Genomic DNA, 17431 nt, shown 5'->3' with positions numbered 1-17431 from the left:
TTCAGACCAGGAATAACGTTAGGCGAATGTTTGCAGAAAGCCTCTGTTAGCTGCTGAAGTCGTGTTCATTACACTGAACAGTTTTCAAGGCGTCCAGTTGTGATTCGTCGATGCTGTTTGACCCAGGTCTTAGAAATCAGGGGTTTTTTTCCTTGATGAGCTCAGGAATGAATACAATACAGAGTATTTATGCCACCGCCTCTCCAAAAACAAGCAGTCTTAGATCTGGCAGACTTTTTCTGAGAAGGGTTCATATAGGAATATTTTAGCTTTGCAGGCCGTGCTGTCTCTATCACAGCTGCTCAGCTCTGCCATTGCAGTGCAGGAGCAGCCACAGAGGATCCATAAACAGACGTGGCTGTGTTCCAATAAAACTTTATTTACAACAACAGGCTATCCGTCAGCTGGATTTGGCCCACTGATCACAGTTTGCAGACCCCTTATCCCAGGGTTTCTCAACCTCGGCTCTGACATTTGGGTCTGATAATTCCTTGTTTGGGGAAGAGGGGCTGCCCTCTGCATTGTAGGATGTTTAACCGCATCCCTGGCCTCTACCCACTAGATGCCAGAAATAACCCCCCTCCGAGTTGTGACAAATGTCTCCAGACATTGCTAGACGCTCCTGGAGAGGCAAAACCACCCCCAGCTGAGAACGACTATTTCATTCTAAAGCAAACAGTAGGAAATTATGATAAAATGATGGCCAAGAACAGGGGATCTTAGGTGAAAAGGAGTGGAGGGTGCAGCTCAGAAGTCAGGTCCATAGAGACAGAAGAGGGGCCTTGGGTTTGGCTACACAGAGTTACTGGTGACCTTGAGAAGGGCACTTGGGTGCAGTGGAGGGCACAGCAGGCCAGGTGGAGAGGGTAGAGGAAAGGGGAGCTATGCCAAGTGTGTGCAGGCAGATCCTTGAAGAATTCTGCCTGTGGAAGAGCAGAGACAGAAGCCAAAGGTGGGTGATGGGTTGTTTCATGATGACTGTCAGAGCTTGGCCCGATTTGGGGATTGTCAGGTTGGTTAGTGATGGAGAGAGAAAGGGGGAAGCTGAAGGAGAAGGGCATGTGCTCCAGACCACAGATGAACAGGGGAATTCATCTTCCATTGGCACAGGGAGGAAGACTGACATGCTATAATTGTGTCCCTGTCCCCATCCCTTTTCCCTTGTAGTGCTTGGAGGGAAGAGGTGACAGTTCACAGGGGCAGGAGGTCCTAGGAGCTAAGGAGCTGGGGACTCGGTCAAAGCCATCCCAAACCAGATGTCAGACCACACGCCCTTTATCCCCCGTAGGATGGCTGGATATGCAAGAACTCGGATCTTCTGAATTTCACATGCTGCTTTTTCTTCATTTTTAGAGTCTTCTTCAAGATCAAAAGCCGAAACGCGCACATGAAAACTCACAGGCAGCAGGAGGAACAGCAGAGGCAAAAGGCTCAGAAGGCAGCTTTCGCGGCTGAAATGGCAGCCACAATCGAAAGGACTACGGGGCCAGTGGGGGCGCCCACGCTGCTGCCCCTGGACCAGCTGAGCCTCATCAAACCCATCAAGGACGTGGACATCCTCGACGATGACATGGTCCAGCAGTTAGGAGGCGTCATGGAAGAGGCTGAGGTTGTGGACGCCGATCTCCTCTTGGATGATCAAGATTCAGTTTTGCTTCAGGGTGACACGGAACTGTAAAGCCCTGTTTGTCACTTAGAGACAGCGAAAACCCACGGCCTCCGTCTTCATTAATCAGGAAACCTGGACTGACTGCTTGTTTTGTAACCATTTTAAACTACCTGTTTAAAAAGTGGTCATTTTCTTGCAGTTTAGAAAAAAAATTCCAGTTTCTTTTCCTTTTATTTAAAAAAAAATTTTTTTTTTGTTTTTGCAGGAGGTTAGGGGGAATAAATAATTGGCACAACTCTATTTAAGAGGTGTTTCATCTGAGCTACATTCCCGTGAAATCATTCCTGGCAGGGAATGAACCTGACATTCGTGTTCTTTGGCTTTCAGATGTCAACCATCCTGACTGCCTTTTATCCCAAAGCTTGCAGTGGGTGTGTGTATGGGTGTATGTGTGTGTGTGCAGCAGGCTGCCCTCTTCATGCTGGGGCTTTGGGCCATCCTCTCCCACCAAGAGTTATTTTTGTTCTGACCTCCTTCCGTAGTTTGCGGTCGCTTGGCGCACTCTATGCTAGGGGGTAGCTTTCCAGAGAGCAAAGCAAGCTCTCGTGGTCCATGGCTTTCCTCTAGCACACACGTCATTTGAAAAGGTGACCAAATGTGAAAATAACTTTTCTCCCTGCCTTGTCTGTCACTCATTGGCCTGTTTCTCGGAACTGAGTACTGTATGATTTCCAGCTTGCACTCCACTGCAGGGATTTTCTAAAGACCTGGTTCATAGAGCAAGTGTGTCCTCTTCCACGTTCCCTGGAGATCAGTTGGCTCTGAGTTGTGGGTTCACAGAACCGTGTTTCGGCGTGAGCCACCTGGGGACCCACCTGGAGGAAGATGAGCCCAACATTAAGTTGCTAGGGCTGTCTGTTGGGAGGGTGGTCGAGGGGCACACAGAGAAGTATCTGGAATGCCAAGAAGTGTTCTTTTGCCCAAAAACTAGATCGAAGAACCCATTCCTTTTTGCACTACTGTTAATCGTCAGTGGAGTTCTGAAATTCCTTTGTGCCACTTGGAAGTACCGTGAAACCTCATTCACTGGGATTTTGCTGTAATTTTCTTGTGCTGGAAGGAAGTTTACCTTGACGCTAGCTACACGAGAAAGGATTTTCTAACAAATTTGATAGCAAATACAAGGGAAATAGCATTAAAGGCCAATAAAAATGGCTTCAGATATCATTTCAGCTACAATGTTTGCATTCAAACAATGAATGTATTCATTAAAGTCATTTACCAAAGCACTTCTAGAATTCTCCAAGCCACATAACTCTGCTTCCTCCTGTCCCTGTAGCAGGGTTCCTGTTTGTACTTGAAGGTAATAAACCTGTAATCCTTCAAAAATGACTTTTAGCTCAGGCTTTTGAGCTGAGTCAGACTGCCGCAGCCCACGGGGGCAAATGAGCGTGCGCCTTCAGACTGGGATGCAGCCCCAGCGCAAGCAGACTGCTTCTGGGGGCTCCCCCTCAGCGTTAATGCATGACTTCCAGAGCAGAGGCTTTCAAGCCTTGCTCCATCCCAGGTAGGCTGGTTCCCCAGCTCGTGCAGGTGTGGTGATCATGCCAGGCCACTTTGCTGGCACATTAATAGCTTGACATTAGAATGTCAGCGGAAGCATGAGGACAGGCCTCAAGCACCCTTTAAGTTTGTCTCTGCAAAAGCATTTTGCGCACACTCATGGCCCGCAGCGGCCCCACACAGACAGTGTTCTCTGAATCTCAGGAAAGCCACAGACAGAAGATACATTCAAAGGTTCTTTTCATTTCCATCACTCTCTTTTCAGAAAAGAGGTTTTGGAGGTTTCCTTCATCTTTTCTTTAGGGAAAAGAAAAGGGTGTTTTATTTGCTGCCATTTCAGACAGATGATTCTGTCCTATGTTTTGAGTTCAGAACTGCGTGGGCCGTGTGCATCAACTTTGTGGCAGAACTATTCCACAACCATTCCAGCTGTAGTATCAGCTGATCTCATCTGTTCCAGCGACTACTTCCCTCCTCTTGCGGATGTATGAGAGTGATTCTGGAATGATTCTGCTATGGGGTCTAGGAAAGCTTATCTATCAAAGGAGCAAACAGCCAGAAAACTGTTTATAAAGCAAATGTGTTCGTTCTGTTTGGAGACTTGCCCAGCCGTTCCAGTTTTAAACATTAAAAATAAACTGAGTTGCCAAGGCAAAAACATAATGCACAATTTAATTTTGATTTTCCATGCAGTATAGTGTTTAAGCATTTTTGACTTGAAATAACCAAAGAACTCCTCCTTAAAGAGACAGTTCAAATTCCTGAATTAGTGTTTCTTGACAATATCAACTTAAAGAATTGACTTCATAGTAAAATATTGCACTTATTTTTTTTCTGAAATGATTCTGCCTGCATGTCTGTGATGTGTTTTAGCTTCCCCCCGACTCCTCCCCACTTCAAAGAACTTTTCTTCCTAACGGTTAACGTCTTCAACACAATTACTGTTTACTATAGGTGGTTTTTCATTAGTGAATTTAGACCTCTTTGAGAAAGCTTGTATATAAAAAGTTAACAGATATATTTTATGGAAAAACTCATCTTATTTTCAAATATATTTAACTGCTGTTATATTTTATTAGAGGAAGGTTGTAAATATTTTCTAGGAGTTCTATTGTAAAGAAAAGTATTTTTGAAAAAAATTAATGTAATAAAAAGGAAAACATTTTTAAATAGTGCTTGTGATTGCTTCCTGTCCTGGCTTCGTTATGTTCTATTCTCAGCAAATGACTTGCATGCCTTCTCATTTCAGGATGTAATTTATTCAGGTTTGCACTATTATAAGTTGACATCATAATATCTAGTGTGCTTAACTGTATCTTCCCCGGAATGCAGGTCCCTTGGTCCATATCAAAAGCACTATGTATAGCATATTCATAATTTTTCTTTTGTATGTGTGTATTTTTAATAAGGATTTTATGTAACATTTTGGCAAAAAAAGAGGACAGTATTTTCTAGTGAATTTTATAATACATTTTGCTAAAAATGTTTCTTCCTAGGTCAGTTTTTGTTAAGGTGAACCAAAAGTCTTATTTTACCAGGGGTTTAAAAAAAAGTTTGAAGCTTGAAAGCAAAGTTATATTTAAACATCATATGTAACAAATAAATAAAGATGTTTTATAGACTTGTCCTAAAAAGGTGCATTCCTTAAAAACAAAAACAACTGGGGCATTCTAGGTTGGTTTTCCCCCAAGTGATAAGCATTTTTCTAAATTGTCACCATGATTTTTTTCAGAAAGAAAGCCAGGAGAATTTTACTTACAAGGTTCCAGTCATTAGCCCTCTCGGGAATTTATTACACTTCCTATAGATAGTCCTTCATCAAATAGAGATGTAACCAAATAGACACTGTCATATTTATTTGTGAAAACCTGATTCAATATTGCATCGGCTGCTCTGGAAATAAAATGTTATCTTTTTGAGTTCCATTTGGCTTAAACATTCCTTCTTTCTAGCCACTGAAATGACTTCTCCATTCTGGATAAATGCTAATTTACCTCTTAGTTGGTTTGCGTAGACTGGTTGAGAGATCTGCTGATCAGATTTCATGCTCATGAAAGTGCCCCCACCCCCACCCTGGGGGCCAGGACATACATTTCCTCTCCTTGACCAGTGTGTGAGCCCCTTGAAGGGTTGGTGGTCTCTAAACCCTAGGACTGAGACCTGCAGTTTAGAGAAACTCAATGTCACACACAGGTCTCTCACAGTGAACCCTCCACAAACCCCTGTCCACCCTGGTTTATATGCATTGCTAATCTGGATTTCCAGATTCTAAAGAGTGTGTTGACTTTTTAATGGTCAACGACAAACTTTGGGCGACATCTCAAATTCTGGATTTTATACAGTTTGCTTTCAGTGGGGCATACCTGTTCAAGAGCTTGATCTTCTAGGTCCTTTTGGGTTTTTTAACTTTCATTTTAGCTCTCAATTTTAGAGAGTCCTCTATCAAATAAAATAGCCAGTCCTCTAGACGCAGTGTGCATTTAGCTAGTATTGTAGATTTAAATTCTGCTTCCAGGGGCTCGGGTGTCCAATCTGAAGACTCTCCCACTGGTCTATTGGTTCTTTCAGCGTTCATGAGCGCCCTGTGCCAGGCACTATTCCACACTGTATTATACATGGGGGACTTGACTGCATAAAGATGAGTGTGACATCTTCCTTCCTGTCTAGGAATTTAATACTTAGGAAGAACATATGGGGCCCTGAGAACTGATCCAGTTCCACCATTGGGAAGACCAAAGGTCATGCTTCATTGATATTCTGAGCCACCTCACCATCGTCCACACATATACACAGCAATTTATCACAGGTGCTCAGCAACTATTTGTTACATTAATTCTCTCTCTAATCTCCCAGGTATGCTTATCCGTGTGTGTGTGTAAATAAAACTGCTTTTGAATTTACCTAAAGTCAATTCTGAATGAACTCCCTGTTTACCTTCCTCAGCCACAGCCAGCCATCTGAGGTGTGCTCTAGGAATGAGGATGAGTTTTAATGTTGAAGGCAAAACATAATTAGGAAGTCATGTTAAGAAATTGAATAATATATCCCTAAATGAACTGTAGTGATCTTTGGATCACAGACATCCCTGTATAAAAGAGCCAAAGGGCTGGTTATTTCCTTTATAGAAGAGAAAGAATCTTCCGAAAAGGTCTGCCTTCCCACCCCACCCCCACCCGCCCCAAGGGAAAGGATTAATGTTTCTGTAAAGGCCAGAGCAGCCATACATGCTTGTTTTGCGTCCCACACATGTCATTACATACAACGCTGATCTCACTTTTGGGTTATTACTTCCTCTGCTTGTAAAATTTTATTTGGGGCAGTATTGCCATTTCTTTTTCTTTTCCTTTTTTTTTAGCCACTTTATTGAGAGATGATTGACATGTAAAAAGCCATACACATTTATTGTATACAACTGGATGAGTTTGGAGATAAGTATAGAACTATGAAACTATCGCAATCAAGGGAAAAGGGCTCTTTTCAAGAGTAAATAGAACAATTGTTGCAATAAAATATGATTTAACTTAGAAATATTTGATGCATATACTTTCATTTTTCCTGGGTATGAAACAAGGTGTTTGTTAGTGCTGTCAAGTCGATTGCAACTCCTAGCGACCCTGTGTACAGTAGAGCAGAATCCTGCCCAGTCTTTTTGTGCCATCTGCTCACCTTCCGGTGCTATGTTGGCCAATGCTTTGCTGCCATTCACTGGGTTTTCATGGCCAATTTTTTCGGAAGTGGGTGGCCAGGTCCTTCTTCCTAGGCTGTCTCAGTCTGGAAGCTCTGCTGAAACCTGTCCACCATGGGTGACCCTGCTGGTATTTGAAATATCATCAGCATAGCTTTCGGCATCACAGCAAGACAGATCCACCACAGTATGACAACCGACGGACAAGTGGTCTCTCGGGAAACAAACCCTGGCCATGCGGTGAGAGTGCAAAATCAACCACTAGACCACCCAGGCTGGCTAAAGCAAAGCGTACTTGCATCAGCTGTCTAGAATCATTTGATTTCCTGCTCATCTACATTAGGTCAGAGGTCTGAAAGTTTAGGTTGTAGGGAAGAGACCCATAATGGATAGGCCGAGATTCAGAACACTGTCCATGGCCATACACCATGCCAAAGGGCCCTGTCCATAGCCTCACTGTTGGCAAAACCTGGGTCTTCCCCTCACAATGACTCCCAACTTGCCCCCAGCTTATTGGACCAGGGCTGGCACCTGACCCCAAGCTGTTAGGCCCATAGGTTGGTTAATGACACATGACCTACTTTGCCCAGGAAAATGAGGAGATCAAATCAAATTCCCACATTTGAGAGTATGAATGGAGAAAGTTGGTGAGCCAAAGGCAGCAAGCAGTGGCCACGTGCAAGGCAGAGTTCTGAGGGAGCAGAAACTATATGTAAGCAGAGGAAGCCCCTTAATAAAGAGACCACGTTTGGCCTTAGGAGTAGAGAGGGCACCCAGTCCCTAAGGCTGCTTTGAACCCACTTTTCCAGTGGCAGGAGCAGTCCAGGCAACATGTATTTTTAAAAATAAAAAATAAACTCCTTTTCTTGTAGGAGGGTGGGGAAGTTGGGATCTCTGTTCCTCGTGTTCAAAAGAGACTTAAATAGAACTGGACCTCATCATAGAATCAGCACCAGCCCACTGCAGGGGTGGAAAAGGCACCAAACTAGGATATTGAAGACAATTATTGGTTCAGCTGTAAGTAACTCACCATAGGACTTTGAATGAATCATTTCATCCCTGAGCCTCAGTTTCCTCGCCTATAAAATTAGGATAAAATTTGTGTCTTCTTGTGAGGATCAGATTAGGTAACATAGGTGCAAGTTGTTTGCAATCTTTAATGTCACCATCATTGTGGCTGCAGAACCCTTACCCAGCTGAGGCTACTCAAAGGGGGCAGAGGCGGGCTGAGGAGCCATCACAGAAATGCCATATAGAGAGACTGATGCAACCTCAGAAGCAGCAACAGAGTCAGAGAGTGGTTGGAAAACCCCATTGGCTGAGAGAAACCAGCCAACTTTGAGTGTCATAATTCAGAGAGTGTAGTTCCAAAAAGGGCACTGGGCAGCCTTCCAAGGCAGGGCACAGTCAAGTAGAGCACAGGTGCACACAGGTCAAGTGTGCTGTTTCCACACTCTGGTGTAGGACCACCCAGGGCATCTCTGCCACACCTCCATGTGAACTGAGTTCTAGTGAACAGAAGCCAGTCTGAGGGGCGGGGAAACTAATTTCTGGTCCTAGATCTTTCCTCAATTTGTGTGATGTTGGGCAAACCATTCTACCCCTTCCTTGATTCTCTTGCCTGCAAAATAGAGTAAGTAATACCTACTTGAGGGGAGGAAATAGTAAACTTTACATTTCACAATATTTTAGTTAGATGTTACAAAATGTTCTCATAAACTTGATATTTTTATTTTTAATCTTCTCAACAATCTTGTGAGGCAGGAGAAATGGAAGTAACTTTGTGTTACAAATAGTGGATGACATTTATCTTGCATTATTATGTGCCAGGCCCTGTATTAAACATCATACATTAGTATCTCATTTAATCCTCATGGCAACTATTTGAAGGAGGAACTATTATTATCATCTCTAGTTGACATATGGGAAAATTGAGGCTCAGGGTGGGGAAGTAACTTGCTTGAAGTCACTCAGCTAAGTGGTACCTGAGTTTACAACCCAGATCTCCTGATTCCAAGTCTAGAGTTTTTCATTATACTAAATTGCATATGTGAAAGCACTTGGGGGAAGTAAAGCTTAGAGAATTGCACAAATGGAAAAAATTTTTAGTACAGCAAACCCCAGTTATAAGCCTTTTAGTTGGAGCTAAATTATGGTGGACATTAATAACCAGACACTTCTTGGTTATAATACTTTTTGGCTTGTGGTACTAGGTGAAGAGCAGCCATTGTACATTCCTAAATACTAGAGCAACATAAGGAGATGAAGACTTAGGAAGACTAGTAGGACAGTCGTGTGCAGGATGGCTGGAGCACAAAAATGCCAGTTGGTGTGGGGAAGGAACTACAAGGCTATTGCAATGAGGTAAAGGGATGGGTCTGGACTCAATGGAGTGGTAGACTTTTACTTTTCTTTCAAATGAAATACAGATTTTGTTAAACTTTTGAAAAATACAGAAATAGGAAAATTAATCAACCATTAATCCACTACCCAGAGATAACTGCCATCATTACATTAGTTATATATTTTTTCCAAGCATGTGTTATGTTTACCTCCAACAAAACAGGAACCACATAGGACAAACACGATTTAAAGAGGAAAACATTGATGGAAGTTGGTCACTATCTAAATATGGCACCTGTATCAAGAACGGGTGTCAGGCAGAAAGCCGATCCCACGGACGCCAGCCGTATCCTCCCGACCACCCAACAAAAGCACGAAGTCACGTCTCTATGGTTGTTCCTGTGCCGGAACACAGGGATATACTCTCTCCTTCTGCGGAACTCCATGGTCTGAGGACGCCGCTGTGACCCCGGAAGCGATCCTGGGAGGCGGGGACGGCAAGATGGCGGCGCGAGCAGTGGTTGGCGCGGTTTGCCGGCGACTCTGGCAGGTACTCGGCGAGCTGGGGGGACTAGGCGGGGCAACAGGGACGGTTGCCACTAATTCTGGCTGTCACCTGTCGTTCTGCCCATCTGGAGCCTTCCCTGTATTTATTCCGCACCTCGGCTGCTGTTTGCGGGAAAGGGGCTGGTTTTATCTCGAATTCTTCCGTGGGATAAAACATAGTTAATGAGTCAGGGCAAAGTCAGGGTCAGGAACAATCGGAGTGTCAGAGCTGGATTGAAGATGAGATGTTCCAACTCTTCCTTTCACGTTTGCAGAATAAACCGAGGCTCAGAGAAGATAGGAAACTTGCCTCGCGAAAATGAGGGGCTGAGGTGGCACGAGATCTTAGACGCTTCCCACGGAGCCAGACTGAGATGCCTTCCTGATACCCGGGGGTTCTGAGCTTTACATGAGAGTCGCTGAAGTCGGAGGAGTGGCTCAGATAGCCTCTGCGCGGTTCTTTGGAGAAAAGGCAGAAACTCAAGCAGCGGTTCTCAAGCCATTTGGCCTCGGCACGTCTTGATGCTGTGAAAGTGCTTGAGGACTCCAAAGAGCTTTTGTTTTTGTGGCTTTTAGCTATCGATATTTAGCTTATTAGAAAATAAAACTGAAAATCTTAAAAATAGTTAATCACTTAAAGATAACACTAATAAAACTCATTACATGTTAACATAATTAACGTTTTTATGGAAAATAACTAAATTTTCCAAACAAATTTAGTGAGAAGAGTGGCAGTAGTTTGTGTTTTTGCAAATCTCCTTAATGTCTGGCTTAATAGAAGACAGCTGGATTCTCATACCTGTTTCTGCAGTCTGTTGCTATATCACACATCCTACAGCCTCTGGAAAACCTCACCGGACACTGGTGAGAGAATGAGTGGAAAAGATGTGCATAACGTCTTACTGTTATTATGAAAATAGTTTTAATTTCCCAGGCTCCCTGAAAGTGTCTTGGGGGCCCCTCAGGGGTCCTTAGACCACACTTTGAGAACCACTGTTCTTAAGAAAAGTTGGATGGTGTTAGAGGTTGAAATTTTGAACTGCTAAGACACACTTACCCAGAGCGCACTCCATCCCCTCAAAAGAAAAAAGAAAACTTAAGAACTTAAGGTTGATTTGTGGATGTAACAACACTTTAGCCTCCAAGTTTTGAAAGCAGAGGTTTATTTATACTGGGGGAAAGTGATTGGGAAGCGTCATATTCTTTAACCGTGTGGTGCTTTTGCACAACTGGGTTGTGTGGTCACTGGCATAAATCTCAGGAGGGAGTTTCCTCTGTGATTATGTGTGGAGAATGGCACATATCTCTTACTGCCTTGGATTGTGCCTGATTTCCTTTGTTCTTTTTATTTTCCTCCCTTGATCCAAGGGAGAAGATGAAAGTTTTGATTTGCCTCCATCTTAGGTAAAGAGGGGGAAAAAGGAACATAAGCTTAGAATAGGCTTTTTTAGAACATACTTAGGTGACCCTCAGTTGTTTTAATTGTTACACTTGTACTAAACTGTTATTCTCATCTTCCAAGTGTTTTTAAGGATCCTATTGTGCTTCCAATTTCTCAGGTTATGCTTTTAAATCTCAGGAAAGCTTAAGCGAAAAACAGATGACAAATTACATATTATATATAGTTCCATAGGTTTCCTACAACGAGAAGTTTTCTTCCACCAGAGGGAGCTGACAATAAAGGATTTGGAACCTGGCTTGTTGCATTATGCAGCACAATAGTGATGTAAGACGAGTGTAAGTTCCAGTGTGTATTTCAGTTTATGTATAAGCTTCTTATCCCAGCCAAGCCAAGAAATACATATGCTGGAAAAGATACATGAGTTTCAAAAGAAGGGTACTTTAGAATTCTTATTCCAACTCTTCATAAATTAAATTATCAAGACACATTTTTATTGCTCAAAAATATTCAGGCAAAATAAGTATTATGTTGAGTACATTTAACCTGTAAAAACTAATGGGAAAATGAAGTCATATATGTTTTTTACCTTGATGTCCACATATTTAATTCATAGCTGTTCTTTTAATGTGAGAATTGCTTTTTTGAAAAACTTCTTGCTCCTGAGCTTTGAAAGATATGGAATATCTAGTATTTTGAGAGGCTTTTTGGCTGTCAGCTCTACCATTGTCCTCTTTTTTGAATGAAAGCTAATTTGGCATTTTAGTTACCCTGTATCTTCATCTGAAATAATGACATAGTCCTTTATTTGCATTGTACATCTTTTGATTTTTAGTGAAAACTATGAATGGTTTAGGAATTGACTTTAATCTTACACATGTCCCTCTTTATTTTTTTAAGGATTCGAGGAATTTTTCTGTAAACAATTGTAAGAGCAGTACAGCCAAAAATGGTGGCTTTCTACTGTAAGTATATAGTTGGATGTGTTAAATTGAATAAGAAAATGGGCTCTTGTGCTGTTTTATTTAGGTTTCTCTTTGTTTCCACACATAGCAGTACCAATATGAAGTGGGTACAGTTTTCAAACCTACACATTGATGTTCCCAAGGATGTGAACAAGCCAATGGTATGTATTCCCTATTTCTTAGCGTAAGAAGCTACCTTAGTAATAAATTTTCTCCTTATTTCATTTGAGGCTGTTTCCCAAACACTATGAATAAAAAAATTTTGTTCTGGAACACTGGCAAATGCACAGTGTGCCTGAGTAAGTAGTCTCTAATGGCCCTGGGGGCTCCTGTTATCTTTTAGGGTATCGAGGTAAGGTCTAAAGGAAAAAATTATTTACCCAAAATAACTGTGGGAATGAGCAGTCTTGCTTTTAGCTCAGCACGATGTGAAGAGTTGTTATAATTAGTGATGCAGAATACTTGACATTATGTTATGGAAGAATTTTTTTTCTTGTAGCCTTTAAGTCTGTTTTCATTTTAAGACACTGAGCCTGGGCCTGGACAATGCTTATTGTTCGAGAAAGAGCCTTACCACAAGTAAAGAAAATCCAGAAGTATCTGTAACCTTCTTCCCTTAAGTAAAAGCCATGATTCCATCAACCTAGTTTTTGTGTTATTTGTAATTTTTTAAAATCCTTACAAATTCCAAATCCTTTCAGTTCCACCCCTCAAAAATAATCCCCTTTAACAGTTTCGTATGAATCCTTCTAGACAATTGTATGCAGTCATTATGTCTATGTACACGCACACCAAAATGGAATTGTGTTATACATAACGGACTACTGTTTCATTTTTTTTCACTTAATAGATACTAGATATATTTTCATGACAATGCAAATAAACTCCCAGTCTCCAACTCACATGCCTGCATGGGCCAGGCCTCTAAGGAAAGGTGACAGGACAGGCACAATGGCAAGCTGTACCCTTTGTAATCAAGACACCTGCTACTTACTCTAGCCACTTGGTGCCATGTGGGAAATCAGCACTAGTTAGGCCAGATTGTCTAAATTTTCCAAACTAAACTGAAATCCCAGTTTTTATGCAAAAACTCATATTTGTAACAGATTGAAAATATCTTTAAAACCCTACAGGGACCACTTAGAGCACATCTTAAGGTTACATTCCCCCTCGCTTGTCCCCAAGCTTGTAAGGTAGGATATCAGTATATTCTGTTCTTCCCACAACCCTCATAAGGGGTAATTGTGAGTGAATGTCTAGCTTCCTGGTTAGTAAGTAGATCTGCTTTCATGGCCAAGTAATTTAACCCTGAATCATTGGATTAGTAATAGAAATTACTGGTTTAATGGATGAATGAAATGAAGCTAATTCCCCTCTTGGAAGAAAGTCAGAAATGTCAAACCCATTATTTCTAAGATCTGTAAGTATTAGGGTAGAAGAGGTAGAAGTTATATGTACAGTCAGTGTCATAATATTTTAATTAGAAATGAGTAATTTTTCTATTAAGGGAGGCAAAACATACATGAATAAAACCTAATAAAAAAGAATATGAATAGAGTAGCTCACCTTTGTATAACAATGTTTTATAATTTATGAGCACTTAAATCTGTGTTTTCTTGTTCCCTACAGAAATGCTGTGAGCTGTAGCAAGGGTATTATCCTATTTTATATCTGAGAAAACTACTGTGCAGTGAGATTGTATGACTTGCCCATTGTCATTCGGCCGGAAGTTTAATTCTCAGTCCGGGTCTTCTCACCAGGCTACTTTTGTTAACAGACCCCAAAATCCTTTCCCATTGTGTTTTTGGGGCTCAATAACTATTAAGTTAGAAGTTTCCACTAGTGATTTTGTAGGTTACTTGAAAGCCCTTTCGATTCAAACTGTGTCTTAACAGATTCTAAGGGTCATCATGGGGATCTGAATGTGATAGTGTCTGGATACTTAAGCTAACAATGTGAAGATGTTACTCAGCATTTTTCTCCCTATCTACTAGCAAACTCTGAAGTTGTTCAACTGAGAGTAATATGTTAAGTTTTCCAGTTATAAATATTACAGGAACCACAACTGAAACTTTTCTTTTTTCTTTTAAAATTGTAGATAACCGTTTCTGATGAACCAGACACATTATATAAGCGCCTGTCAGTTTTAGTAAAAGGCCATGATAAGGCTGTATTGGACAGTTATGAATATTTTGCTGTGCTTGCTGCTAAAGAACTTGGTATCTCTATTAAAGTGTGAGTATGATCTTTCCTAATCTGGCCTGTTAGCTGCTGTAACAGGCTATCCAGGACAATGGTGCTGATCTTGACTACGTCTGAGCCCTTAAAATTGGATAGAAACTCAAGAGGGGGTTGTCCTCTTATCCTAAGTGGGATCATCCCTTCCTGTTTACTAGAATTTTAAGAATGAGTGAACAAGGAGAATGAAGGAAATCCTTTCTTTGGAAATTGCATAGATATGAGGAGACGCAAGAAGCCCTGTGTCTGGGATCTCCATGGGGCGGGGAGGTGCATTATGTGAACAAGCAATCCTTTTAGACCCTTTGGATTTGATCTCTGGCTAATATATCCGTTGTTTCAAAACTGCCTTAAGAAACCTCTCACCCAATAATTTCATGCATGAGCAAGGCAAGCTTCACGAGGCTGTGAAGTCACTGCAGGGTCAAGTATATCTATCTCCTTTGTTTTGTCACTTGCTCCTCCTGATGTTGATCAAGGCCCACTTGAGGCTTTGCCAATCTTATATCAAAACAGAAGGAACGCACACATTTCCCATAACAGACTATAGTGTTGTGATTCTCGATGTATCTGTAGACTTTCCTAACAGCACACACACAGGAGACATAATTGAGTCCAACAGTGGTGCTACTCTTCACCGTTCATATGTTTGATCAGTAAGGGACTTCAAGGGTCTAAAAGCCAAAGGCATATGTGTGTGTGTGCTTGCATGCCAAGGCTCGTTTTTGGGTCCATGGAAAAATGTTCCTGTTGCTGTCTGTGGTGTTTATTTTGGCCTGAGCTTTATGACAGTAGTTGTTAGAGATGACAGTCTTGACAAATGGAAGTGTGTAAATGGTAGTTAATGCCTGTAATTGAGCGTGAGCCTGACCTACAAAATTGTAGAATCGTGCTTTGATATCAGTGACTCAGGTTTAACATGACTTAGCCTAAGTATCTTGTTTTGCCCATTAATTTTTCAGACATGAACCTCCAAGAAAAATAGAGCGATTGACTCTTCTCAAATCGGTACATATTTTCAAGAAGCACAGAGTTCAGTATGAGATGAGAACACTTTACAGATGTTTAGAGGTGAGTTTATTTCAGACATCCAGACATTTTTGAAATGCCCAGAAATTCACACTAGCGCATCATAACTTTCCTTTAACATTGACTGGGTTGACTTCCTTTTAGTCAGCCCATGCCTGATAGTTGTAGAGAAGGTAAATGTCTTTTTGTGATTATGGAAGCAATGTGGTAGAAAAACGCACATAAAGCCATCCTTTAGAGTAGTTCATACTTTAACTCAGTAATACAGATTATGCTGACTAATTTTTATATAATAGATAGCATTGAAATAACTTTGCTTGTATTTCAAAAATTCTGGTTAAGTTTTCACACAGTTCTAATAATTCTTTTCACATGCTAACTGGATTTTCCACATCCATGATGGGCAGCATTAAGGTTTTTCATTCATCTCTTATCCATTTGTACATCCGCTGGGGTCTGCATAGTCGTGTGGTTAAGGAGAGCCTAAGTTCTGGAGTCAGATAACAAGGTCCAGGTACTGGCACTTACAAGCTGTGTGACCTGTGCCTCAATTCCTTCCTCTATAGAGTGGGAATAAAAATGGTACCCCTCTCATAAGGTTAGTGTGAGGATTAAATGAGGTCTTTATCTAAAGCACGTAGAATACTTTCATTGCATAATAAATAATAGTGTTTGTGCATCTTTTATATGGGAAGCACTGTACTCAGTGTTGAGGGTACAAATATGATTAAGATGTAGTCCTATCCTTAAATGACAAAGAAAAATCCAAAGTTTTATCCACTCATGTCTGACAGAAACACCACCTCGCCATGGAGCATACAGATAATCTTATACTATTTGTCTTTTATTTCCTTTTGTCTTGAGTTGTTTTGTGAAACTCTTGTAAGTATACTGCTTTGATACCATGCTTGCCAGCTGGGTTCCATGGATCCCTGGCTTTAAGACATTTGGAAGGAAGGGGGCTCCAGGGCCATGCTCCCCTGCATCCAGTTCAACCAGTGGCTCTACACTATTTTCCTTTAAAATTGGGATTCTGTGTAAGAGTTCATAGAGAAAGAAAAAACTCTACCACTTTTACCAAAAAACTTAAAATTTCTGCTTTAACGGCATAGCCTGAAGCAATTTCATGTTTGAAATTTTAGTTAGAACGTGTAACTGGAAGTACAGCGGATGTCTATTTGGAATATATTCAGCGAAACTTACCTGAAGGAGTTGCCATGGAAGTTACGAAGGTATGACTTGAGTTTCTACCTCTGTTGGGGAGAGATCCGTATTGTTGTTTTGGTGCATTGTAGCCTGGTCCTGGGCCACCGAGTGGAGGGGAGGGCCTGTGGGGAACCGGGCGGCACAGTTGCCACAGCTGTTGGGGCCTCCGCCTCCCTGTGCAGTAGTGGCAGCTCAGCAGAATCTGCCACTACAGCCCGCATCCTTTCTGAGATGCTTCTCAAGTCTCCCCCCTTCTTAGTAGTTGTCTAGACATTGGCAGTCCCTGGAGATCATTGAGTATCAAATAGGTCATAGAGAGTGTTTTCTAAATACCATCAGGTGTCCTTCTCTCTGTTTCAAAGCCCTACAAAAAAATGAGAGGGGTAACAGAAAAAAAGTCGAGGACTTGAGGGAACAAAATAAGTAAATCTAATTTGTGGCCTAAGAGTTCAGTTAAGTCCACATTATATTATAGTTTTGTTTTTCTGTTTTTAGACAAGATTAGAACGGCTACCAGAACACATCAAGGAGCCAATCTGGGAAACGATACCAGAGGAAAAAGAAGAAAGCAAGTCATAAAGGCTCAGAGAGACCACTTGTGCTGGCATTTGAAGCAAGGGTGGGCCAGACATGCGTGTTGAAATGGACGATTTTGAGTCCCCCTGACTTCTCTGTGGAGTCCACGTGCCCTGATCGTTTGAAATCAGGGAATGGAGCTTTAATGATACACTGGATATAGCGGAGGACCACTTCATCTGTTCTTTCATACTTGTCATTGTTTCAGTTCTGATTTTAACAGATGTGAGCAAACCATTTTGACAATACACCAAAAGATTTCTATTTCTTTA

General features: G+C 41.6%; 2 protein-coding genes and 1 long non-coding RNA gene across 9 annotated transcripts in view; 2 read left to right on the top strand and 1 right to left on the bottom strand.

The window, feature by feature from the left end:
- TRERF1 (transcriptional regulating factor 1) overlaps positions 1 to 5097 on the top strand; it is an 84538-nt gene extending 79441 nt beyond the window's left edge. Inside the window, 1 exon segment of the mRNA XM_070586064.1 lies at positions 1354 to 5097. Within this exon segment, the coding sequence (XP_070442165.1) occupies positions 1354 to 1678 (325 nt within the window). The 3' untranslated portion in view covers positions 1679 to 5097.
- LOC139077505 (uncharacterized) overlaps positions 1 to 9651 on the bottom strand; it is a 24579-nt gene extending 14928 nt beyond the window's left edge. The window contains exons 1-2 of one of the 2 annotated variants that reach the window (XR_011530090.1): positions 9496 to 9631; positions 6839 to 6984 (exon numbers count right to left, since the gene is read on the bottom strand). This is a non-coding gene — a long non-coding RNA (uncharacterized lncRNA). Of the gene's footprint in view, positions 1 to 6500; positions 6985 to 9495 lie in introns of those variants that run through there. The other variant, XR_011530089.1, reaches the window with a different exon arrangement.
- MRPS10 (mitochondrial ribosomal protein S10) lies at positions 9424 to 17431 on the top strand. Of its 6 annotated transcripts, none has more exons than XM_008533061.2 (8): positions 9672 to 9750; positions 10022 to 10610; positions 12046 to 12110; positions 12199 to 12271; positions 14209 to 14345; positions 15311 to 15419; positions 16520 to 16609; positions 17079 to 17431. In XM_008533061.2, exons 2-8 carry the CDS (start codon positions 10509 to 10511, stop codon positions 17160 to 17162), a joined length of 660 nt encoding a protein of 219 aa, XP_008531283.2. In that variant the 5' UTR covers positions 9672 to 9750; positions 10022 to 10508; the 3' UTR covers positions 17163 to 17431. The 6 variants fall into 6 exon arrangements, with proteins under 6 accessions (XP_008531287.2, XP_008531285.2, XP_008531283.2 ...); XM_008533062.2 differs by having other exon boundaries at positions 9684 to 9750; positions 12202 to 12271; XM_070586065.1 differs by having other exon boundaries at positions 9686 to 9750; positions 10467 to 10610.

The sequence above is a fragment of the Equus przewalskii genome, chromosome 19 (genome assembly GCF_037783145.1).
Source record: "Equus przewalskii isolate Varuska chromosome 19, EquPr2, whole genome shotgun sequence".
NCBI lineage: Eukaryota > Metazoa > Chordata > Mammalia > Perissodactyla > Equidae > Equus > Equus przewalskii.
The sequence above is the reverse complement of the archived record's forward strand: the minus strand, read 5'-3'. Positions and strand labels throughout refer to the sequence as shown.